Source organism: Canis lupus, chromosome 37 (assembly GCF_011100685.1).
Source record: "Canis lupus familiaris isolate Mischka breed German Shepherd chromosome 37, alternate assembly UU_Cfam_GSD_1.0, whole genome shotgun sequence".
Classification (NCBI taxonomy): Eukaryota; Metazoa; Chordata; class Mammalia; order Carnivora; family Canidae; genus Canis; species Canis lupus.
Genome location: NC_049258.1, coordinates 22,875,752 through 22,901,780, shown reverse-complemented (window position 1 = coordinate 22,901,780; position 26,029 = coordinate 22,875,752). Strand labels below are relative to the sequence as shown.

General features: G+C 50.8%; 1 protein-coding gene across 1 annotated transcript in view; it reads left to right on the top strand.

Annotated features, from left to right (window-relative positions):
• Positions 1-571: 571 nt before the first annotated feature.
• Positions 572-26,029, top strand: part of MREG (melanoregulin) — a 62,527-nt gene continuing 37,069 nt past the window's right edge. Inside the window, exons 1-2 of the mRNA XM_038585112.1 lie at positions 572-716; positions 21,643-21,802. Of these exons, the coding sequence (XP_038441040.1) occupies positions 622-716; positions 21,643-21,802 (255 nt within the window). The 5' untranslated portion in view covers positions 572-621. The remainder of the gene's footprint in view (positions 717-21,642; positions 21,803-26,029) is intronic.

Sequence of the window (26,029 nt, the reverse complement as noted above, 5' to 3'; positions counted from 1 at the left end):
CAGCCGGCGGAGCGTGGGCCTCTCGATCCGGGTTTGGGTTTGGGCCCCCGGTTGGCGTGGAGAGGACTTAAAAAATGATAATAATAATAAAAAAACTGTGAAAGGAAAGCAAGCCCTCGGTGCCGTCCTGCTTTTACTCCGCGGGGCAGGCCCGGTGCAGAAGGAACGGAACGCCCCCCTGCGCTGAGGGCGGGGTGGGAGCAGGGCCCTCCCTTCCCGGGGAGCCAAGCCCATAAAACGTATGAATGGATGCGGCCCAGCCTCGTGCTGCGTGACCCCCCCCGCCCCCGGCCGCCCCGCCGCGGTGCCCGCCGCCTGCAGTGCCCGCTTCCTCCTTGGGGCAGCAGCCGCGCGGCGCCCGACGCCTCCCCCCCCCCGCCCCGCACCTGCGTCCGGGGAGTTAAAGACCCGGGGAGACGCGTCCCTAACGAGACGGGGCGGGAGGCGCGCGGCCGCGCAGCTCGGGCCGAGGGGGCGTCCCGGCCTCGCCCGCGTCCCCGCCGCCGCGTGATGCGCTCGGAGCCGGCCCCGCACCTGCACGCCGCCCCGCACCTGCACGCCGCCCCGCACCTGCACGCCGCCCCGCTCCGGCCGCTCCGCCCGCGGGGCTCGTCGCCGCGCATGGGGCCGCGGGGCTGGCTGAGGACCGTGTGCTGCTGCTGCCCGTGCAGGTGCCTGGAGGAGCCCGGCGCGCCCGAGAAGGAGCCCCTGGTCCGGTGAGCGCGCCCCGGGGCGCCGGGACCCCCGCACCCCCCCCCCCCCCGCGCCGGAGCCCGCCCTGCAGCCCCGGGGCCTCGGGTCGCACCTGCGCCCGCGGGGAGGGAGCTGGGAGGGGCGCGGGCCGCGGGGGGGGAGGGGGGAGGTCGCGGGGGAGGAGGGGGAGGTCGCGGCGGGCCCCACTGGGTGACGCGTGGTCGCCGTGGATTCACCAGGTGGATTTCGGTGACGCGGGCGACCGTGCGTTTCTGCTTCGCCCGGGCAGAAAGTTGGACACTCCGCATTGCATTGCGTGCTGTGACCAAAGAAAAGGCGACTTAGGTGACCGAGCCCTGGAGATATTTTTCACATTAAAAAAAAAAAAAACAGCCAGCACCCCACAACTGCGCGTGTCTGGAGGGCGCAGCCTGTCCCGGCCCACCTGGCGGGCTCGCTCAGGGAGCGCAGGCTGCAAGGTGCGCGCCTGCTCGGCTCCGGCCCCCCCCCCCCCCCAGCTCGGGGCTGTCCCCGTCGTGAGGACCCCAGTGGAGGTTCCAGGACACAAGCCCTGGATTTAAAATGAAACTAGGGACTAGGGAGCGGTGCATGAGGCCCGAAGCCGAAGCCGGGGTTGCTTGTGAGACATGCGGCTGCCCCGAGGAGCCTTTCACAACTTCTCAAAAGCATAATTTACCTTTTCCTCCTCTGTCAAGTCCGAACACTTCCCTTGACTTTTGAGGCCTTACGTCACCCCTCACTGCCTGTCCGCTGGCATTTTCCAGCATATGAAACACTCCTTGCTCCTTGATTTAATCGGACAGGCATCCTGGCAGCTCTGGGAACGATCCAACCTTCTGATTCCCCCCAAGCTCGCCTCAAGGAGTGACCTTTATCCTTCCTGCCCCCTCCTAAATGCTGGTTCTCAAGCCTCTCCCCACCCCGGCAGTTCCCTTGGATTGCTTTGTGCTTATTCATCCCCCACTCCTATGATTTAGGATTTCAAATTGACCATCTGCCTGTGCAGTGAGCGCACACGTATGTGAATATACGTGTCATGTTCGTCTTATATATAGAAACAATTGTACAGGGGATCCCTGGGTGGCTCGTCGGTTTGGCGCCTGCCTTTGGCCCAGGGCGCGATCCTGGAGTCCCGGGATCGAGTCCCACGTCGGGCTCCCTGCATGGAGCCTGTGTCTCTGCCTCTCTCTCTCTCTCTCTCTCTCGAATAAATAATAAATAAAATCTTAAAAAAAAAAAAAGAAACAGTTGTACACACTCTTGCTGACGGTTTCAGCCAGAAACCTAGATTATGAGGGTGATATGGGCAGGGGGGTGTCTAGTAAACTACTCCAAATCTTAAAAGAAGTAGGCAGCAGGGATCCCTGGGTGGCGCAGCGGTTTAGCGCCTGCCTTTGGCCCAGGGCACGATCCTGGAGACCCGGGATCGAATCCCATGTCAGGCTCCCTGCATGGAGCCTGCTTCTCCCTCTGCCTGTGTCTCTGCCTCTCTCTCTCTGTCTCTCTCTGTGACTATCATAAATAAATAAATAAATAAAAAGTAGGCAGCAATCTAGAATTTCATGCTCGATTGTACGTGCAGCTTGTCAACATTCACTGTAACGAGAAATAACAGCACTCATCCTCGGTGCCTTGGGTCTTTCGAATTTTCCATCCCCAGATGGCTATTTGAGTTAATAGTGTTGGTTATTTAAAACTCTTGACCTGCCCCGGTTCACATCGTTAAGTCGATGAATTTTGCAAGGGATCTTAAGAAGACAGAGTCGTTCGGGACGGAATGGCGTGGTATTCGTGAGTCGGATTGCCTGGGGTTGAAGATCCCAACTGGGTGACCGGGCACTAATTATGAAACTTATTTGTGCCTTAATTTCCTCATCTGTAAAATGGGGGAGGATAACAGTGTGTACCTCAAAGGGTTGCAGCGAGAAATGAAATGAGCCAAGCCACGTACAGTGGTTAGTCGAGGGTCTGACACATAGTAAGCGCCCTGTAAATTCTAGTTATAGTCACTCATCGTTGTTATTCCTCTGAGCATGTGACCAGGAGTGGACTGGGCTTCTGTGGTTTCATGTCAGCTCTGGCCTCATTTCAAGGCAACACAGATTTGGGAAGAAGCAGGGTTAGGTGTGTGTATGGGTTCCTGTATCTTCCTTCCTACTCAAGTCATCAGCAGGTCTAGTTGGAAACTTTTTTTTTGTTTATTTATTCTAAAGTGGGAGGTTCAGTGGTGTTTCGTGTATTGACACCGTTGTGCAGTCATCAGCACTATCTAATCTAGGACATTTTCATCAATCCCAAAAGAAACCCCACACCCATTAGCAATCCCTCGCCACTCTCCCTGCCTTGCCCCCACCCCATCCCCTGCACCCACTGACCTGCTCTCTTGTCTTCCTGGATTTGCCTAATCTGGACGTTGTGTATAAATGGAATCATACACGATGCGGCCTTGGCACCTGGCTTCTTTCACTCAGCATTGTGTTTTCGAGTTTCATCCGCATTTTAGCATTTATTAGCGCTGCATTCCTTTTTAAGGTTGAATACTGTTCTTCTGTTTGGCTTCGCTGCATGTTATTTATCCATCCACCAACGGATGGACGGTTTGGGTTGTTTCCCCCTTCTGGCTGTGAACGTCTGTGTACAGGTTCTTGTGTGCACGTATGTTTTCAGTTACCTTGGGTGTATACCTAAAAGTGGGATGGCTGGGTCATACGGGAATGCTGCATTAAACTTTTTGACAAACTGCCAGGCTATTTCCCAAAGTGGCTGGTTTGAAATCTTGATGTGGTGAAATCATGTGGCCAGATGGTCTTAATTTTTATTTTATGGAGAACTTCATTCTTTAGGTCTTTTTTTTCATTTATTAAAAAAAAAGGGGGGGGGGTTTGTGTATAAGCTCTCCTCCTAACTAAATCCTTTAGGGTAAAGCAATGGTTTTCAAGTATTGTTTCATGCCCCAAGGGACCAGTGCCTGGAAGAGGTGTGGTTGGGGGAATGATGTGTGTCATTTGTGTCCACGGTCACCTGCAGGCCTCTTCCAAAACGCACCAGGGATTCTTGTTAGTTCAAGAAAAGCAGCTCTTAGAGTCTCATCTCCTTTGCCGATCTGATCATGTCTTTTATGTTTCGACCTCTTTCTTTTTGCCTTTTCTGGAACTTTATACCTGAAGGGAAATACCTGTTCCTTGTCTGGTTTGTCTATATTTCTTTCTGTTCCACTAGTTCTTTCTTTCTCCTTTTTTCTGGAAATATACTGAGGCCTCCCCCTACCTGGAAATTCATCCTGATATTGCCAAGCCCATCAGTTATCATCCTCTGCTTTTTTTGTGTGTTGAGCACAAATGTCTTGAAGGGGTTGTCAACTGTGCCCCCCACCCCCACTTTCTTCTTTATGACCCATGCACCATGAAATCTGGTTCCTCCCTCTCTCTTTCTTTCTTTCTTTCTTTCTTTCTTCTTTCTTTCTTTCTTCTTTCTTTCTTTCTTTCTTTCTTTCTTTCTTTTTCTTTCTTTCTTTCTTTCTTTCTTTCTTTCTTTCTTTCTTTCTTTCTTTCTTTCTTTCTTTCATCTTTTTAAAAAAGATTTATTTATTTTAGAGGGGGAGGGGCAGAGGGAGAGAGAGAATCCCAAGCAGATTCCCTGCTAAGCAGGGAGCTGGGCACAGGGCTGGATCCCACGACTCAGATCATAGCCTGAGCTGAAATCAAGAGTTGGAGAGGCTCAACCGACTGAGCCACCCAGGTGCCCCTTAAATCTGGTTTCTGGCCCCTGCCCGATTCCATGAACATTGCTGTCTTGAAAGTCACAAGGAAGAGAAATCTGATGTTCTTTTCTCAGTGTGCGAGCCATACCTCTGTGCTGACCATCCGTGCCTGCTTTCACGCTTCTTTCCCTGGCTTGTCTGATTCTGCATTCTCTGGTCTCTGCCTGTGATGGGTCCAGTCATGCAGATCCCCCCGCCACCCCGGGGGCTTTGCTGATCCCATATTTGTTAGCCAGGCATCCTGTCCTGTTTTGTACTTCTTAAGCTTCTACTCTGGTCTTCAGGCCCATTTCAGTTGCCACCTTTGTGTGGAAGCCTTAGAAAGTCTCCCCAAGCAGTTGTGGCGTCTCCTATTCTCTCTTTCCCCGCTCGGGGCACTTACCTCTGGTTATTACAGTTCTCAGCTGGGTGCTGCAATCCCAGCCAGATTGGAGGTTCTAACCTAGAATGGGGGGGCTCAACCCAGCTCACCGGACTGTTCCTCGCCGTGCCCAGCACAGTGCTCGACATAAATCAACTGAAAATCTACTTTTTGATTGGTAATGATTACAATAAGAGCTGTTCATTTGTTAATTTCTATGTACAATTTTTTTTTTTAATGTATTTAAAACAAAATGCTATAGGGGCTCCTGGTGGTTCAGTCATTTAAGCGTCTGCCTTCAGCTTAGGTCTTGATCCCAGAGTCCTGGGATTGAGCCCTGCGTCGGGCTCCCTGCTCAGTGAGGAGCCTGCTTTTCCCTCTCCCTCTCCCCCACCCCTCTACTTGTGCACTTTCCCTTTCCCTCTCTCTCTGTCAAATAAATAAATAAATAAATAAATCCTTTAAAAATTAAAAAAATAAAACAAAATGCTAAAAAGACTAGTAGAGCCAACACACGTATACTCGTCCACCTTAAGAAAACAGTTATAGAATTGAAGCCTCTCCCCATGTGTCTCTCATGACTGCATCTACCTTCATTCTTAACTTTATAGAAATGGTGAATCTTGGGCGGGTGTCATTGCACCAATGAGGTTTCTTTGCATATCTTTTGTCATTAGTCATCCCTAGGACTGGATGAAATAGGAGTTATTTATCTCCATTTTATAAAGGAGGAACTCAAAGCTTAGAGAGTTTAAATGGATTCAAAGTCACATTTGGTAAGTTGGAGCGCCAGAATTTGAATCCATGTCTGTCAGGCTTCCAAGTTCATGCCTGGCACTGTAGAAAATTCAGAAAACTACCAAATATTTTCCAAAAGTAACTCGTAGTATTTATGCACAAGAAACGGGTGGATATCAGTAGCCTTAGCTCCCGTGTGTCTTGGCCCCTTATTCCTTCCCTTCTTCCATGTCCTTCATGGGTGTAGTTCTTTTACCTAGAAGTGGAAGCAACCTGGACCTATGACCCAAGCCCAGTGGGACGTAGGAGACCTGAGTCCTAGTTTCAGTTATTAACTAACTGTGGGATTTGGAGGAGGACCTCTCTTACTTTCCTCAAACTTTAGTGTTCTTTTTCTTCTACAAAATGGGGAAATCAACAATTTTTTTTTTAAGATTTTACTTATTCATGAGAGACACAGAGAGAGAGGCAGAGACACAGGCAGAGGGAGAAGCAGACTCCCTGCGGGGAGCTCGATATGGGACTCGATCCCAGGACCCCGGGATCATGACCTGAGCCAAAGGTGGACGCTCAACCACTGAGCCATCCAGGTGCCCCTAAAAAGGATTCATTTATTTGTTTGAAAAGAGAGAGCGTGCACATGCCAACAAGGGGAAGGACAGAAGCAGAGGGAGAGAGAATCCTCAAGCAGACTTCTTGCTGAGGGCAAAGCCTGATTCAGGGCTTAATCTCACAACCCTGAGATCATGACCTGAGCCGAGATCAAGAGTTGGACACTCAATGGACTGAGCCAGCCAGGCAGGCGGCCTGGGAAATCAGACTTAGAAGTGTGATCTTGCAGGGCTGTTTCAGGCTTGACACAAGTTGGCCTCTTCCTGTGGCCTTGTGTCAGCTGAACTCGTCTGCCTTGGACTCTAGGGGCAGGGAGACCGTCGGGGTCCAGGGAAGGAGCCTGAAGGCCCAGGGCGTGTGAATCACAGCTGCTTGTCCAGCTCCTTAGCTGCCCAGGGCTGTTTCAGCAGCCCTGAGTAGGTGAGCAGTCATCTCTCATGCCAGGCAGCTTCAAAACAGGTCTGGAGAAAGGACCTGGGGCCTGACCTTAACTCCAGGCTTCAGGCCCAAGGACAGCCAGAAGTTTGGTTCAGTCTCAGTTTTCTCGCCTTCACTCCAACTTTAGGACAGAGTCCTAGAAGGCTCTTCTTTTCAATCATCTTGGAAGGTTTGAGGTTCTGCATGCCATTCTTCTCTACCCTGCCTCTGTGCCTAAAATAAATGGTGATCAAACCACAACAAACCGGTGTGCGCTGAGGACACATGGATTGTTTTGGGATGTAATGGCTTTGGTCATTTGTAAAGTAGTGAATGACTTTTTGGCTCAAGATTTCATGCTACTAATTAAAAGAAACATATGGGGTGTGTATCATGGTGTCCTAGGGCTGGCACGATGCATTACCACGAATCTCGTAGCTTAAACCAACCGAAATGTGTTCTCACGGTGCTGGAAGCCAGGAGGACTCTAGGGACAATTGCTTCTTGCAGGTTCCAGCTTCTGGTGGCTGGTGGTGTCCTTGGCTTCTGGCTGGCCACTTCCGGTCTCTGCCTCTGTTTTCTTCCATGTGCTTCTCCTCCTCTGTCTCAAATACGCCTCTCTTTGCTCTTGTAAGGACACCAATCATTGCATTTCGGGTCCATCATAAATCCAGCTTGATCTCCTCTCAAGATCCTTAATCACATCAGCAAAGCCCCTGTTTCTGATGAAAGTCACATTCACAGGAACCCAGGGTTGGGATTTGGGCATGTCTTTTTTTTTGGTGGGGGGGGACACTATTCAACCCACTATAGGGTACCTTTGGGAAAATGTCTGAGTTCAGAGCTTTGGGATTTTTTTCGATTTTATAGCATGGCTTCCTTCCATTGTGGTGAAGGCGTGCTCTTGCATATAAAACTTATAACCCCCCCCCCGCCTCCCCCCAGCATGAGTTGTGGCCCTGGAAATGATATGATTCTGGAGGCACAGCTGCCATCAGCCTTTGAGCGGGGCGATGTCCAAGTGGTCGGGTGCCAGAGTCCACTGCCCTGTGACATCCCGGATGGACAGCCATCGAGGTCCGGAGGGCCATGTGAAGGAAGTGCCATGCAAACGCCACACACTGAGGCCTAGTTCCCAGGGCCCCTCTGAAGCGTTTCTGGGAAGTACAGTCTTAGGCTTTAGTGTTTACCTACTTGGATCTCTGAGTTTTATCAGAACAGGTAAGCCCCGCGCCCGTCCTGTTACTGACAGGCCCAAGGACAAAGGGAGAGAATTACTCTGTGGCTCAGTTTTGGTCCGTGGCTGTCAAGCCACCTCGTGAACCGTGTCATGAGCGTCCACACTTCTTAGCTCCCGGCTCTCCTCCATGCACCCCCTCCCTGAGCCTCTGGTCTTTTTTTTTTTTTTTTTTTTTAAGATTTTATTTTATTTATTCATAAGAGACACAGAGATGCAGAGACAAAGAGGGAGAAGCCTGCTCCTCGCAGGGAGCCCTCCGGTCCCTGCACAGAACTTAGGCCCCTGTGGATCTGCGGCCAGTGCCCCGGGAACAGCCGGCCGTGCCTCCTGCCGCGGTGCCTGGAGTTCCCGGAGGGGGAAATAAAACAAAATCGCACGTGGCCCTGGGGGGTCGTGATTCCGAGAAGGAATGGAACCGGGCCTTGAGGGGGGGCAGCAGGCTGGAATTTCCCGGGCCTCCGAGGGCGCAGTGAGCGCGCCTCCTGCTGCAGCGCCAGCCCAGGGCGCGGGGGGCCGGGCTGAGAGCCTTCCCCGGGCAGCTTCCCCACCTCCGGGGGGTTCTGCTTGGGGCCCACCTCCTGGAGCTCCTGCTTGGGGCCCACCTCCTGGGGTCCTGCTTCGGACCGAAGTGGGCTTGGTACCGTCTTTGGATCCACTTCTTGGCCATGACCCTGGAGGCACACGCGGTTCCTGCCACGCATGGCAGCTGCATTCTGTAGTCCCCGCAGGTGCAGCATGATAGGCTGCTGAACCATTTCTCCCAAATCCGGGAAAATCCAGGGTCAGGGTCCTGCCGGCCGATTGGTCAGCTGCTCACTACGGATCTTATGTTGTGTGTTTCTGCTTCAAAACACCTTGTTGTCTGGATGTCGTTGATTCATTCACGTTGAGCTCCCGGCCAACAGCACCATCACTGATGCCTGAACGAGGCTTATCTAACACACATGTTTTGGGACTTTTGCACTATGCTTGGGGGCCGTCCTAAACAGCGGAATCACCAATAAAAAGCTCGAAAATGAAAAAAAAAACAAGTGGCACTAAAGATACCACGACAAGGACGCTTGTCTACATCGTGAGAGCTGATGTGAGAAATCAGAGCATCGTCTTGTTGGACCCTAGCCGGGGACGTGCCCCTAGGGTGCTGCGAAGGCACCACCAGTATCGGTTTGGGGTGCCAGATAAACTTTAGTAAGTGGGTAAATGTGCAGATATGGGGGCGATGGGGTTCAAGTGTCGTGCCTGTCATCCTGACTCGATGGTTGAAGAAACTGAGGCCCTAGAGCTTCAGGAGCTGGCGCAGAGGCATACCTGGCTGAGCTGGGACTCAAACCCTTTTATGTTTCAGCGCCGTAGGAAGAGCAGGGGCTGCCTAGCACGCAGCGAGACGTGTGACTAGCTGCTTAGGTGGTACGTGTGAGAGATCGTGTTTGCAGTTGAGACTTGCCCCGAGTTGTGGTCGAGAGCTCCTGGGTCCATTTTTCGGTATTGGGGCTGCTGAAAGCAGGTGCCCGTGGGAAAGAAGGGCGGTGGGTTTAAGACACTCGAAAGGCAATCCCCACCAGCTCCGGAGGGACAATGATCCTTTACATGTGCGCTTTCCATCGCACAGCATGGACTCACATGACCTCGGAGCTGAATAAATCGTCTTCTGCCCTTGGAAGGGCTTAAAGAAACGTTGGCTGAAGTGTTTGTGCCAGTGAGATCTCTCAGACCGGGGCCCAGATGGCCGGATTCTTTTCCCAGAGTGTGGGCAGGGCTCCCTGAGCTAACACAGCTCAGCCACGACTCCCTGCAGAACCTGCAGGTGCAAGGCCTGGAGCCCCGGCCAGACGGTGATTCAGAGGAAGTGCCTGCCGAGGCATAGACCATCCCCACTGCAGGGAGGGGCTCCGGGCTTGCTCGAGGAATCCATTGCAAAGCCTGGATGCACTTCTTACCTTCTTGAAAGATGGGGGAGAGAGAGGCGTGGGTCAAGGGCCCAGTTCCCAGAAGGGGCCTCAGGTCTAATGAGTAGGAGGTAAACGCTTTCCCAAGGAGTCACCCAGTCGAGGTTCCCATAAGGATGGCTCATTTTTTGTTTTTAAAGATTTTATCCATTTATTCACAAGAGACACAGAGAGAGAGAGAGAGAGGCAGAGACACAGGCAGAGGGAGAAGCAGGCTCCATGCAGGGAGCCTGATGTGGGACCCGATCCGGGGACCCCAGGATCACACCCTGAGCCCAAGGAGGATGCTCAACCGCTGAGCCACCCAGGTGTCCCGAGGATGGCTTGTTAAAGGTTCCCTTCGTAGGCGACCTCCAGCAAACCCCCTTTCCCTTTTGCGAGTTGCATGAGTCAGCCGCAGAGACTTCGGAAATTCCTGAGAAGATGGAAGTTTCGGTCTCTCACGCATCACGTGATCGAGGCTTTCTGGAAGCTTTCTGTTCTCTAGATATCTTGAAGTGATCTTATCACTACACCTTTGTTTAAAAAGTAAATTGTGCTTCAGTGCTGGGTAAACTATTTTGTGAGTGATCGAAGTCGTTTCTAGCCTGCTTGATGCATATTTGTTTTGTGCCAGTTATATACTGTGCACTCTGTTCTTTTGGGGCTTTTTTTAAGGGAATAAATTTGGCAGGACAGCGTGTGTATCTGAAGTACCGCCCTACTGCCTGGAGGGTGGTAAGAGTTTACTGAATTCCCCTTACTTATTACTTTTTTTCTTAACTTGAAGAAATTCAGGCTTGTATATGTGATAGCAGAAGCTAAAAACATGTAAAAATATGTACAGTATAAACAACTATAGAGTGAGTATTCTTGTGACCACCCCCCGGGGCAAGAGATCGCTATGGGCAGCCCTGTATCCTGCACCCCTGATTGTATCTCCCCTTTCGTGGTAGTGGTTTCCTGGCTGTTCTTTATAGCTTTATCATCTTGGTGTGCACCTTGCAAATGTATTTTAGTTTTGCCTGCTTTTAAACTGTACCCGAATGACATCAAACTAGGTGAGATCCATCCAGGTGGCGGCGTGTAGCTTACCTCGTGATTCTCACTGCTCTGTGGGGTCTCTATGTTGTTCACCTGTTCTACTGTTTGTTTGTTTTTAAAGATTTTATTTATTTATTCATGAGAGACACAGAGAGAGAGAGAGAGGCAGAGACACAGGCAGAGGGAGAAGCAGGCTCCATGCAGGGAGCCCGACGTGGGACTCGATCCCGGGGCTCCAGGATCACACCCTGGACTGAAGGCGGCGCTAAACCTCTGAGCCACCCGGGCTGCCCCTGTTCTACTGTTGGTGGACTTGTGGGCGGCTTCCACGTGAGGGTTGTTACGGCAGGTTTAGATTTTAAAGTCAGCACCATCAGGTGACATCGTTCATCCTTCAGCCACACTGGCCTTCCCTTGGGGCCTCACATGCACCAAGCACCCTCCTGTCTCAGCGCCTTTGCACTTCCTGCCCTGCCTGCTTAGAATGTTCTTCCTCCACTTGACCTATATGGGTAACTCCCTCCCTTTCTTCAAGTCTCTGCTCGAAATCAATAGCCCCTTTTAAAACAGTGGCCTCACCCCCTGCGCCCAGTCTGTCTCTTATTCACCATCTATTCCTTCCGAGCCCTGAGCATCACTTGACATAAATGTATGTGCTTATTGCCTGGGCCCTCCCGTGAGACTATGAGCCCCACCTTCATAAACTTAAATAGCTAAGAAATGTTAAAAGCTTGTCTGTGAGTCTGCAGGCCGGGATTCCAGCCTCCTCTGTACCATTCAGAGCCCTGTGACCTTGGGAAGCAATATTTCATCTTTCAGAAAATATTTATTGAGCATCTGCTACGTGCCAGGAGCTGTTCTAAGCCCCTGTGCTGTAGGCAGTGATCCTCTTCCTGTGGGGCTTTTATTCCAGTGGGTGGCGGGGGAGGGGGGAGGGAAGCAGCAAACAACAGTAAATTGGATGATAGATAAGTGTGTAGGAAATAGAAGGGACAGAGCATGGGCAGGGGAGCACACTTGCCATTGGTTAGGGCAGGCCTCATGGAGGAACTGATGTTTAAACAAAGGTGGAAGGAGGGGAGCGGGGGAGGCATGTGGCTATCAGGGGGGAAAACATTCTAGTGAGAAGGATCAGTCAGTGTGCCTGGGGGGGTGGTTCAGGGAACAGCAAAGAGGCCAGAGAGGCTGCTGGGGTGTCACCTGGGGCCTAATAGAACAGGGTATGACTGGCTTATATTCGAGGTCAAATGGGAGCCACTGCAGGGTTTTGAGGGGTGACACGGCCTGATTTACATAGTAAGGGGATCACTCTTTGGCTGTTGTGTCAGGGATGGAATTGGTGGGGGGCAACGGTAGCAGGAGGGAGGCGGAGAAAATGATGGGGGGCGGATTCCTGTGCAAGACGTGAGACCCACCCCCCCTGGCCCAGCAGCCTGCCAAGCCAAGAGACTCAAGGCCCGCGCAGTCGGAGGGGTGGCGTTTCGGTGATCTGAGTGGAGACTGCGGGTGGGGAGGCGGGTGGGAAGACCGGGTGCTTGGCTTGGAGCGTGGCGAGCTCGAGCTGTCTATCAGTCACCCACAGAGGGGGAAGGAGCCATAGGGTGGGAGCCTGGGGACACAGGTGTAGACTTGGGGATGTTCCTCCTGTAGGTGGTATTTGAAGCCACGGGAAGGGGTGCATGGGAGCAGAGGAGAGGCCAGGAATGGGTGGAGTCGTCCTGAACCCCCTGTCCATGTCATAGGGTTCTGGTCAGGGCTGTCTTCAAGCCTGAAAGCACTAGGAACGCACTAGGAACGCACGTTCGGCCAGGGGAGCGGAAGGCAGCGGGGCAGGGGCAGGGGCAGGGGCAGGAAGGAGGCCCCTGGGTGGTGCTTTTCATGGACCTCGGTGGTGAAAGGCTGAGGAGGACTCTGGCATCTCTGGAACCGTGTTTAGACTGGGGGTGAAGTCACGGATGGGCCAGGTGTGAGAAAGAGCCAGAGTATCCAGCGGGAGGGAAGGAAGGATAAAGGGAGGGAGGGAAGGAAGGAGAGAGAGACATCAAGGAGGGATGGAGGGGGGAGGGCAGGGGAGGGAGAGGAGCTGGGGTCCACCTGCTGCATCACTGGGACGGTTCCTTAGCAAGAGGCAGGGAAAGGTCTGGAAGCCAGGGGGCTCCACAGGCAGACACCCGGAATCAGATGAGGTGTCCTTAGGTAGTCAGGGGGGGTGCCACCAAATAGCCTCCGAGATCTGTTTTTTGAGACGTTTGGTTGCTATTTATTGAAGATTGATTGATTTTTAAAGATTTTTATTTATTTATTCATGAGAGACACACAGAGAGAGGCAGAGACACAGGCAGAGGGAGAAGCAGGCTCCATGCAGGGAGCCCGATGTGGGACTCAATCTCGGGATCACGCCCTGGGCCGAAGGCAGATGCTCAACTGTTGAGCCACCCAGATGTCCCATTTATTGAAGATTTAAATAAAAAAATATTTATTGCTGTATCAGGGGTGGGGAGGGGCAGAGGGAGAGGCAGTGAGGATCTCACGCAGACTCCCTGCTCCGCTGGGGAGCCCAGCACGGGACTGGATCTCACGACTCCGAGATCACGACCTGAGCTGAAACCAAGAGTTTCGCACCCAACCGGCACCACCCAGGTGCCCCACTGGAGATTTTTATCTCCTCGCTGCCTTAGGGGTTTCAGTCTCACATCAGAGATCTCCAGCACGCAGCCTGCCTGTCTGTGCGCAGAGCTGTATGTAGAGTCACTGCAACTGCTGCTGTCACCAGCCACCTGTGCGCATGGTATTTTGTGGGGCCTTCCAAAATCCTGTTGGTAGGGAGGACTCGTGGAAAACTCTAGAAACTCCTGGTAAGCAGTCTGAGTGCCCCCGGGGCACTTTGCACCCCGCAAGCCCCAGGTAGGGAGTCCAGGTCTCCTGAATCACCTGTGAGCTGGAGGTGGGTTAAAAGCAAAGACTCCCTGGGGATTGCGTTCCTGTGCCCCCAGGTGGGACTAGGGGTGGAGTCATCCTACCTTTTGGGAGCAACAGCCCCTTCTGCTTCTAATGTAACTTCAGAGCCACCTCTCAAATGCCTGAGGTTCATAAAATATTTATCACCAGCAGATGGTGGCCGGAGGCAAAACAGCTGCTCTCACTTTCTTTAGGACCTTTTGGAAATCATTATATGGAGGAGGGAGAGAAAGTGAAGTTCCTGGTTCAACACCCCCTCCCTCGCTGCCTTATGTCCTCCCTGGGCTTCCTGGGCTCAGACCTCAGGGCCTTTGCACAGAATTCTCCTTACACAAGCCTCGGAGTCCTTCACAGAGGTTCCCAAGCTGCTTCTCCAGTTGTTTCCTTTAGACACTTCTTTCCTTCTGGACTCTCCACCTTCAGGGTTTACATCTTATTTTATTTTATTATTTTTTTATTTAAAGATTTTACTTATTTATTCATGAGAGCCACAGAGAGAGAGGCAGAGACACAGGCAGAGGGAGAAGCAGGGAGCCTGATGAGGACTCGATCCCAGGACCCCGGGATCATGACCTGAGCCAAAGGGAGGTGTCCCCAGGGTTTACCATTGCAAAATAAAGTGGGCTGATGCCTGGACTGGGGGGTGGTTTAGGATAAAAGGAGCAAGGACTAGCATGCTGGGGCACAGAATCCGGGACCCGGTGAGCCCGGTGGCCTATGACAGAGCCTTCTGAAGGAACCTGCACCCTCCTTGACCTTCATCGTGCCCGGTGGCTGGCTGAGAAGACGCGCGGCCCGCGGCCCAGACCCCGGAGGACGGCAGGAGCCACAGGCCAACAGCACGGAGGCCTTGCTCGCTCAGAGACAGAAGCTCTCGATTCTCTCTCCTGCTGTATGTGGTCCCCTGGGTGTCAGTGACTAGGCAATGTGAGGCTCGTGGGACGCCAGGGCAACACTGCGCCCCATTAGGGCCGCGCTACGTGTGGAGAGGGCTCTGGAGGCCCCCGCCGTCTGGAGACGGGAGCCCTCCCACACGGGCCCTGTTGGCCTTCCTGGAGAGCTGCATTTGGGTTTGCAGACCAAGCAGGAGAGGCTGTGTTTTGCATTGGCTGGAGTCCAGCATGTTCACGTGTGTGTGTGTGTGTGTGTGTGTGTGTGTGTGTGTGTGTGTGTTGGGGTGAGAGAGAGAGAGACAACGAGGTAAAGAGGGAGAGAGGATGGGTCTAGGGGGTACTAGCCAGGAAGGCACCTGTCCTAATCTCCTCTAAACATGCAAAGAAATTGTGGATTTCTAGCAAAAAGTGTCCAGATCTGGGGGGATCCCTGGGTGGCTCAGCGGTTGGGCGCCTGTCCTTAGGCCCAGGGCGTGGTCCTGGAGCCCTGGGATTGAGTCCCGCATCGGGCTCCCTGCATGGAGCCTGCTTTTCTCTCTGCCTGTGTCTCTGCCTCTCTCTCTCTCTCTGTATTTCTCATGAATAAATAAATAAAATATTTTTAAAAAGTGGCCAGATTGTTCATGATCAGTTGTCGCTGGTTGATTATGCAGGTGGATATTAGCTAATTTCCCAGCGTCCTGCTTTGAAAGGGCAGTTTTAAAAAAGTGGTGGCAGTGACTTATGTTTGAGGTTTCCTTTAACAGCTCATTTGTCACATTCAACACAATTGTTGTTGTTGTTGTTTTTATTTTTAAATATTTTACTTATTTATCCATGAAGGAGAGAGAGAGAGAGAGAGGCAGAGACACAGGCAGAGGGGGAAGCAGGCTCCCTGCGGGGAGCCCGACGTGGGACTCGATCCCGGGACCCTGGGATCCCTGAGTGGGAGGCAGCCGCTTCCCCGGCTGAGCCACCAGGCGCCCGTCAGTGGGGATTCTGACAGCGCCTCCTCCGTGCCCGGCCCTGCCAGGCGGTGCGGGGTCAGAAAGCACAGACCACCGTCGCTGCCCTCGGGGAACTCCACCGGCTTGTCTAGGAGTCGAGACTTAGAGCAAGGAAGCTGACCAGGGGCGAGGCAAAGAGCGGTTCCGGGAAAGTCCTAGGGTTTCGTGGCCCCGGAGGGACACGCACGGTGGCATCAGCCGCGGTTGCAGTTCCTGCGTCCCGCCGGGGTCTCGATGCCCGGAGATGCCACCTGGAGAATTGGCCGGTTTGTGCATCCTCGTTACCTGAGCCGCTCCCCTTGGGGGTGGATATTGGAGCCTGGGAGCCTGGTTGCTGGGAGCCACCCCCCGGGGACCTCATCCTGGGAGGACTGTCTGCAGAGGGGACAGCGCTACTTCCCCTTGTGACCCCAGACGGTTGTGAGCCGGGGGGATGGGCCTGTGCGATGCAGTTTATCAAGGGCTGTGAAATGTGCTTGTGCACAGGAACGTGGGCAGCGCCCTTCACGTTAGAGACCCCTTCCCGGGGTCGGCCTCCGGGCCCCAGCTCCCGGCTTCTCACCTGCTCTCTGCACCCCCTCTCCCCGCCCCAGGCCGAGCTCGTCCCCGAGGACTTCCTGGGTCCCCAGGCCCAGCCAGCCGCTGATGCTGGGGTTTGCAGGCCATGCAAACGCCTTTCTCCCAGGTCGAGGCGTCCAGCCCCGGCCTTTTGCTCCCAAGCCCCCGTCCTGACCTCCCCGGAGGCTCACGGCCCACGCCGGCCTCCCCCGAGCTGTCCCACGGAGAGGCGTCCTTGTCTCACAGGACCCTGCTCACACCCCTGGGCTCTGACCACAGACTCCAGCGCTGCCAGTGTCCCCTTGTCCCTCCTAGGACGCTGGAGGGCATCCCCTCGTGTCCATACCCCCCCTCCAGTGTCCCCAGCCACAGCCCCGCTCCTGCTCGCCCCAACCAGTACTTCAGATGCTCAGGATGACACAGGGATCTATTAGCAGAACTCCACCTGCGCCCCAAAGAAACCTTCCTGGAAACTCTTAGCCGATGAGATTTAAATCGAGTGGCCGATCTGGTGGTGGCAGGGTTGTGGGCTTCTGTCCCTGCCTGCCAGGGGAGCCCTGCCCCTCTCCGGCTGCACTCTGCGCCCCCCCCCCCAGCCACCCCTGGGCCCCCCAACAAAGGACCTCAAAGATCAGGTCACGCCTTGGGACAGACTCCCAGGCCACGTCCTTGTTCCTTCCTCCCCCGGAGTTATTTCTAAAACCCAGAGCTGACGAGGCTCAAAATCCCCTTAACTTTTCAGCGTTCACAGAATAAAGCCCCAACTCCAGCGCTGTCACCCATCTGACCCCAAATGACCTTTTCTTCTTCCCATCCTTCTGTCTCCCTCTGTGGGCACAGTGTGCGGTGTCGCCATACAGGGAGGCTTGGAATCCCCCAGCCCTGTGGGCACCTCAGGCCTCTGTGCCCCGCTCCTGCTGTTCCCTCTGCTGGGCATGCCTTTCCCTCGGCTTCTCCTCCTGGCCACAGGCTGAGCATCCCGCAGGTCTGGGTTCCGTGTAGCCTCCATGAAACCTTTCTTGAACTCCCTTCTCTCATCACACAGGTTGTCAGTCCTCCCCTGGTCCTTTTTTTTTTTTTTTTTTTAAGATTTTATTTATTCATGAGAGACAGAGACAGAGAGACAGAGAGAGAGAAGCAGAGACACAGGCAGGCTCCATGCAGGGAACCTGATGTGGGACTCGATCCTGGGACTCGAGAATCATGCTGTGGACCGAAGGCAGGCGCTAAACTGCTGAGCCAGCCAGGGATCCCCCCTCCTCTGGTCCTAAGACATTCTGTTTATACCTAAAAAAAAAAATTTTTTTTAAGATGTGTATGTCTCCTTTTTTTAAAAAGATTTTATTTGTTTATTCATGAGAGAAACAGAGAGAATGAGAGCTAGAGACAGAGGCAGAGGGAGAAGTAGGCTCCATGCAGGGAGCCCGATGTGGGACTCGATCCTGGGTCTTCAGGATCAGGCCCTGGGCTAAAAGCGGCGCTAAACCGCTGGGCCACCCGGGCTGCCCTAAAAAACTTTATTTTCACTTATCTCATTGCATTATAGTCACACTAGGGGCAAAGGCAGGGACAATGTCCTATTTGTTTTCAAGTCCCTGAAGCACCCATCCTGGTGCTCAGTATACAGCAGGCGTCCATTCCATGTTTGTTGAGTCAACAGCTGAAGGATGAATGAATCAATTTGACATCGTTAAAGGCCTGTGTGGCCAGGGCACAGAGGCCTTATTTGCCTCTTCTTTTGTCAGCTCATCATCATTATTATTTTTATTTTTATTTAAAGCCAATTTAGTGGGATGCCTGGGTGGCTCAGCGGTTGAGTGTCTGCCTTTGGCCTGGTGTGTGACCCTGGGGTCCCGGGATCGAGTCCCACATTGGGCTCCCTGCTTCTCCCTTTGCTTGAGTCTCTGCCTCTCTGTGTGTCTCTCGTGAATAAATAAAATCTTAAAAAAAAAATAAAGCCAATTTAGTTATCGTGTAGTGTAGTATTAGTTTCAGGGGTAGAATTTAGTGCTTCATCAGTCTCATATAACACCCAGTGCGCATCACGTCACATGCCCTCCTTAATGCCCGTCCCCCAGTTACCCCATCCACCCACCCTCACCTCCCCTCCAGCGACCCTGTTTGTTTCCTGTGATTAAGAGTCTCTGATGGTTTGTCTCCCTCTCTGATTTCATCTTATTTTATTTTTCCTTCTCTTCCCCTATGATTCTCCGTTTTGTTTCTTAAATTCCACATATAAGTGAAATCACATGGTATTTGTATTTCTCTGACTTATTTCGCTCAGCATAATACCCTCTAGTTCCATCCACGTCATTGCAAACAGCAAGATTTCAACCTTTTTGGTGGCTGAGTAATATTCCATTGTATACAGATACCATATCTTCTTTATCCATTTATTTGGGCTCTTTCCATGGTTTGGATACTGTGGACACTGTTGCTGTAAACATTGGGGTTCAGGTGCCCCTTTGGATCACTACATTTGTATCTTTGGGATAAATACCCATTAGTGCAATTGCTGGGTCATAGGGTAGCTCTATTTTTAACTTTTTGAGGAACCTCCACACCGTTTTCCAGAGTGGCTGCACCAGCCTGCATTCCCACCAACAGTGCAAGAGGGTTCCCCTTTCTCCACAGTGTCCCCAACACCTGTCGTTTCTTGACTTGTTGATTTTAGCCGTTCTGACTGGAGTGAGGTGGGATCTCATTGTGGTTTTGATTTGTATTTCCCTGATGCTGAGTGATGTTGGGCAATTTTTCATGTGTCTTGGCCATCTGTATATCTTCTTTGGAGAAATGTCTCTTCACATCTTCTGCCCATTTCTTGATTAGCTTCTTTGTTGGCTCATCATTCTGAAGAAGAACTGCACTCTACGTTGCGGCCTTTGGCATGTCGGGCAGCCCATATGAGAGCAGGGTGGCTGAGAACAGTGTGGCCGGGCAGCGTCCAGTTCCCCATAGGTTGCTCTGTTCCCAATAGCTCTGATCTCTTTATTTTATTTTTATTTTTAAAAAGATTTTATTTATTTTTTCATGAGAGACACACACAGAGAGAGAGAGAATGTGGCAGAGACACAGGCAGAGGGAGAAGCAGGCTCGATCCCAGGACCCTGAGATCATGCCCTGAGCCAAAGGCAGACCTCAACCACTGAGCCACCCAGGGGTCGTCCCAGCTCTGATCTCTGTATCGAGCCCCGCACCCTGCACCTCATCCTGCAGCTGGAAGGGTTTCGGGGTCCGGTGTCTCGGCCCTCTGTCTGAGGCAGAGAGCTGGCCTCCTGCCAGCCTTGGTTCCAAGATCCCCTCCCCACTTTTGCTCCAGTTTGTTTACAAGCTCTCCTAAGTGTGAGTCTCTGGTAGCCTGACGCCCTCACCCTGCTGCTGAAGCCCATTTTAGTGACCGGCACTTTGCTTCCTAGTGCAAGATTTCCTTAGCACCAGCTTGTCTACATCCCGATATTAACCTTCAGCCCCTCTGCCAGTTTACATCTGTCCCTCCTTCCCAGGCCCTGCTTATCTGGGTGTCTTCCGGTGGTCCTCATTTGTCATTGCCTCGTGTCACATCTGCAGGTGTGCCGGCCACCCCGTGGCCTTAGGGGCTTCCAGCTCTGCTCCAGGGAATGGCAGCTGTCACCGTCCGGGTGAATGGGCCAGAAAGCCTCTGCTTTCTCCACATTCCCCAAAATAGTGCACTTCCCTTCATACCGTCGTTCAGTTCCTCATACCTGTCACGTCTCACCTGAGTCATCTCACGAGTTCACGAATCTCCCAAATCCACTCTTGGCCCTCTAAAGCATTCTCCACACTTTAGCCAGAAAAAGCTTGAAAGATGTAATTCTGTTTGTGTTTCACCATCATGCAGCTTCGAGCCCTTTCACATCTTACCTCGTATTTAGGAATAAAGACCGCATTTCCAATCAGTGTGAGAAAACGTGGCCCTAGCTCCCTCTCCAGCATCTCGTCTGCTTTCTGGCCAATATTCCCATTTTTTCTAATTGGTACACCCTGCATCCTCCTCCCCCAACCCAGAGCCTTTGAATGTGTTGTTTCACTTGCCTGGAACTCTGTTCTTGTCCTTAGCGGAACGCCCAAGCACCCCTCCTTTACGCTGCCTGCCTGACACCTTCCCCCGCTGGCTCTCAAGGCTCCCTGAACTCCCCCCTTAGAACACTTGCCCCATTTTGTTATCATATAGTCACCTGATCATTCATTAGTATGTTTCCCTCCCAGGCTGTGGTGAGATCCGAGGACAGGGATCATGTGTGTTTTGTTCACAATTTTCCCGAGCCCTGTGATTAACATGGAGTCAGAGCTTCATACTTATAATTAGATGAAGGGAAGAGCCCCGGCATGACCCTGCCTGCACCGTCCCACAGAAGCCAAGCAGGGCCATGTAGGAGCACGTCCTGAGTATGAGGCTTTGCTGCTCCCCTCCTCCGTAAGCGCCCGCTCGGATACCAGCCCTGAAAAGGGCAACTCATAAAACAGACGTACTGAAGTTCTTACTCAACATCCCACATTGTTTCCTGAATGTATTTGGTTATGCATATTCATTTCTTCATCTTCTTGCAAGGGTCTTGATAGACATTCCATGCGAGTGTGCTCTAAATGTACTGTGCTCCCTTGAACTCCGGAGCCCGAGAAAAGTTCACCTCTTCATGTTGATTGGCAATTTCTTTTAATCAAGCAGGAATTTTATCCCTCCGTTGGATTTCCTTTTTTTTTCTTTCCCCACTGCTCAGACGTGCAGTGCTAAATTTCATATTGAACGTAGTAAAATCACCCCTGCCCAGGCATCGGGTTACATCTCTTCTGTGCCCTTTCTAAAGTGATGTTTAAAATTGTTCTATGCTTAATTATTATGCATAATTAAAATTGTTCTTATGCTTAATTATTAGAGACAATTGAAGCCTTTAAAAAAAAAGATTTTGCTTATTTATTCATGAGAGACACACATAGAGAGGCAGAGACACAGGCAGAGAGAGAAGCAGGCTCCCTGCAAGGAGCCCGATGTGGGACTCGATCCTGGATCCGGGGATCACGCCCTGAGCTAAAGGCAGATGCTCAGCCGCTGAGCCCCCCAGGCGTGCCCAGTTCAGGCCTTGTTATTAGAAATATATATATGGGGATCCCTGGGTGGCGCAGCGGTTTAGCGCCTGCCTTTGGCCCAGGGCGTGATCCTGGAGACCCGGGATCGAATCCCACGTCGGGCTCCCGGTGCATGGAGCCTGCTTCTCCCTCTGCCTGTGTCTCTGCCTCTCTCTCTCTCTCTGTGTGCCTATCATAAATAAAAAATAAAAGAAAATTAAAAAAAAGAAATATATATGGTATACAGTATATAACACATTTTATTAATATTATAGATTACGTGCATATGAAGTATTATGTATATTGCAAATATTACAAAAGCACTTCTACCCCTTTCCTTGAACACCATAGTGATGGCAATCCATATTCTTCGTTTGGAGCAACTCTGGCGAGAGATGATGAAAAGAATTTGTGGAGCATGCCCCACGATGCGTCCCACACAGAGGCAGACGATGACAGGATCCTGTACAATTTGATAGTCGTTCGAAATCAGCAGGCCAAAGACTCAGAGGTAAGCAAGCACCTGTCGAGATCTTGCTGCGTGCCGGTGATAACGGCCAGTCAGAAATAGCAGTGCCCGAGGAGGCCAGCTTGGAATAAAGAAGGAAAGGTGAGATGTTCGGATTGAGGACAGGTATTTTAGCAGCCTGTGGTGGCTAATTCTAGCTGGTCTTGGTCGACCTGCTGGCTATAAAGATAAGACTAACTTCCAGTTATGACCTCGCTGATGCAAGGCTTTCAGAAACAGCCGGCCAGTGCTGCTGAAGGTGGTGACAATAGTCGATCGTCCTCCATGGCTTAGTCGGTGCTTCTGTAATTTTTCCGGTTGCTTAGCAAGCCACAGCCAGAGAGATTCAGACTGAAGTGGAAGGGTATTTTGCATGATCACCAATCGTGAATTAGTAGGGCCTGAATTCATTGTATTTCCTTTCTCTGTTGATAGCTTCTTAACTGGCACATGTTGATTAGACAGCAGCGTATCATAATTTTTTGTGATGAGGCATAAAATCGATCTTTTTTTTCTGGTAGTAGCAATTTTTGAAACTATTAATTTTTCAGAACAGTTTTTAGGCTTGTAGAGAAATAGAGCAGAAAGTACAGCCACAACCTCCACAGTCGACGGTTTCCCTCATGATTAACATCTTGCATTGGAGAGGGGTGCATTTGGTACAGACCGTATGGATCCATTTAGCTAAAGTCCATAGTTTGCATCAGGTTCACTCTTTGTGGCATATATTGTAAGGGCTTTGACAAATGGATAATGACAGGTACTGAAAGGACTTTTTTTCTTTTCTTTTTTAATTTATTTTTTAAAAGATTCATTTATTTGTTCATGAGAGACACACAGAGAGAGGCAGAGACAGAGGCAGAGGGAGAAGCAGGCTCCCTGTGGGGAGCCCGATACAGGACTGGATCCCAGGACCCCGGGATCATGACCTGAGCCGAAGGCAGATGCTTAATGGACTCCGCCACCCAGGCACCCCTGGAAACACTCTTGATGAACTCTTATCCCCAAGTTACTGGTATGGGAATGATGGATTATTGAAAAGGAGAGAACTATAGTAAGTTAAAAGAAAACAACAGGATGGGTATCATTTTCTGAGGCCTGGGGAGGGGTGGATTGGAGAGTCTGCAGTGGCTGTTGATGAGCGTCCTCTCTTGGGTGTGGAGTGCTGATGAGGACATCTCTGCTAGACATCTGTCACAGGGGCACAGCATCCCACAAGTGGCTGTGTCCTGCACTGTCCCCGGGGAACAGTTCCCTCCTCCGCTAACACCAAAAGCACATCATAAAGCTGCTCCAGCCAAGTCCTGCCACCCTGGCTGCCCTTCTCAAGCATATGGACAGGAGGAATGTGTCACCTTGCTTTCCCTTGGTGAGAAGGGCCAACCCTTACCCTACTAAACTGGGCTGGTCAGTCAAGGTTTCTTTCTGCAGGTGGGACTAGACCTCTTCTGAACCTACCATGTCCAAAAGCTCCTAATAGCAAGAGGGCCCATAATACATCACCCACCCCCCCCTCTCTCCAGGACCCCAAGTAAATGTGAAAGGGTTGTTTGGAGCTGAGCCTGGCAGCTCTCTCTGGAGGAGCTCCTGCCTCTCTGCCTTACTTTTCTTTACTGTTGAAAAGCCAGGGCAGGAGGCAACGCGAGCTACAAAGCACCGTGGATATTGCAGCTTCCCAAGTGGCCTGTTGTGTCATTTCTGTGCTGCTCTCAGGCCTGTGTGTACGGCTGTGCAGGAGGCTTATTTATTTATTTTAGAGAGAGCGACGGAGGGAGGGAGAGAAACTTCAAGCAGACTCCAGGCTGAGTGTGGAGCCTGACGTGGGGCTCGATCTCATGACCCTGAGATCATGACCTGAGCCCAAACCAAGAGATGGGCACTTAATGGACTGAGCCACCCACGTACCCTGTGGAACTTTTGATTTTTAATGGAAGCTGAAAATCCAAATTGACATATAAAATATCCAGATTTTTAGATGATGATGCACATTAAAAAATTGCATCAGCTAAACAAAACATGTTTATGGGCTGCAAATATCTAGGGAACATTTACAGCAAGGGTGACTACTACGTAGCATTAGTGCTGTGCTGTCTGGTATGAGTGAAAAACAAACCCACCATCAATTAAGAAGGTGGAGTTGGGAAGCCGGTCAGGTTGTGTGTTAAGTTTGAAGGAGTTTCCTTGTTTATTACTGTAGCCTATTTTCTTTTTCACAAAGGATGAAACTGGTACAAATGTTAAGGAGGATTTCAGTTTTGAAAGACAAACAAACTTCCTACTGAGGTATAAGGAGCTCTAGGTATTCTTGTATGATACAATTTAGAAACTCAAGCAAGGCATTAAGGAAAGCCGAGCATTATGGTTTCCCTTGAGTAGCAGTAGCATGATGGGAATGTCCATGTTTGGAATTCCCTTAAAAATGAAAAATAATTTCTTTTCTTTTTTTTTAAGATTTTATTTATTTATTCATGAGAGACACACAGAGAGAAGCAGAGACACAGACAGAGGGAGAAGCAGGCTCCATGCGGGGAGCCTGATGTGGGACTCGATCCTGGGCCTCCAGGATCACACCCTGGGCCGAAGGCAGGTGCTCAACCGCTGAGCCACCCAGGCACCCCCGAAAAATAATTTCAAACAGCGTGTGTACTACCTCCATTCCCCTAGTAGAGGAAACGCTGCGAATAGTTATAGCTAAATTCGCTCTGTTTCCCCAAAATGAAAAAAAAAATAAGATAAGCAATGTATGCAGAGCAAATAACAAAGCCAAACGTGAACTTAAAGTTACTTGCAGTCACAGAAGATGTAAAGTGTGACATTATTGAAATGGAAGAGAATGCACTTTCATTTGCAAAAGCTTCAAAAGCTAATTGAAAACAGACTTTCAGTAGAAGAAATAATGCATCTGCAGAGCTCCAAGCGGTGGAAAACTTACTGCTCTTGTCTTTGAATGATGCCGTCAAATACTTTATGTTTGAGAAATAGTGAACAACCTCAAAATCATGCCACTGAATGAGTATCGTTATGTTCATTCTCATTAAACTAATTGTACTTTACTTAATCCACCCTGTTCTAGGGAGCTTACAGGGGTTTATGAGATGTCAATGCCTCTTATTTATTTGTATATGTAATATTAGTCACACTGAATGATCTTGCCTCCCAAGATATCAATAATAATGAAAACAGTGAGGACACCTGGGTGGCTCAGAGGTTGCGCATCTGCCTTCGGCTCAGGTCATGATCCCGGGGTCCTGGGATCGACTCCCACGTCGGGCTCCCGGCATGGAGCCTGCTTCTCCCTCTGCCTGTGTCTCTGCCTCTCTTTCTGTGTCTCTCATGAATAAATACATAAAATCTTTCAAAAAAATAATGAAAACAGTGCCAGGCACGTTTCACCCACTATTCATGTTCACTACATCCTTTTCACAACAGCACGGTGAGGTAAGTACCATGATTATTTCTTTTGGAAGCAACTTGTCCGTGGTCACCCAGCTGAAAATGTGAGCCGAGAAAATGTGATGTCGTGCCAGGGACATCATATATAACGAGTACCATGACTGAAATCCTGAGAGAGGAATAGGTTCCAAGATGGGTGAGCCAAGGCTGTCCAAAGCCTGTTTCTGTGACTTGTAGATACCAGGGATGAGAGCTGTGTTTGAGGTTGAGGATTATGATGTTTTGGGAAGTGTTGTTGGTTGTAACCATAGCACACCTCTCTCAGGTGATGCTTTTCCATGGTGACCACAGCCGGTTAAAGCTCCTATCCCAGGCTTCAGGCTTCTGTTTTGCTATTCTTTTATTATTATTATTATTATTATTATTATTATTATTATTATTAATTTACAAGACATTTTATCTTGTGCCCTTCCATCTCTTCTCCACTTAGTGGTCTCTGACTTAGGTTATTTGATGTCCTTTCTGATGGTTCAGTAACAGTCAACATTATTATTCTGCTAAAATAAAAAAAGGACTTTTACTTGTCTGTCTAGGAAGATAAATGCTAAAAGTCAAATTGTTCTTCTAAACACTTTTAAGCACCATTTTGGCTCAAAATTGGTAGTGTTTATTTGGTGTAATCAGTGATAGACATTCTATGCCTGTTTTTAAAGTTATGCCTGTTTTTAAAGTTATTAAGTCATTATATGCTCAGAAATGTATGCAGTTCTCATGCCCCAGTGCCTGCCTCCCTGTCACCGAGCAAGGCGGTGTTTAGACACCAGCAGGACGTGTGAG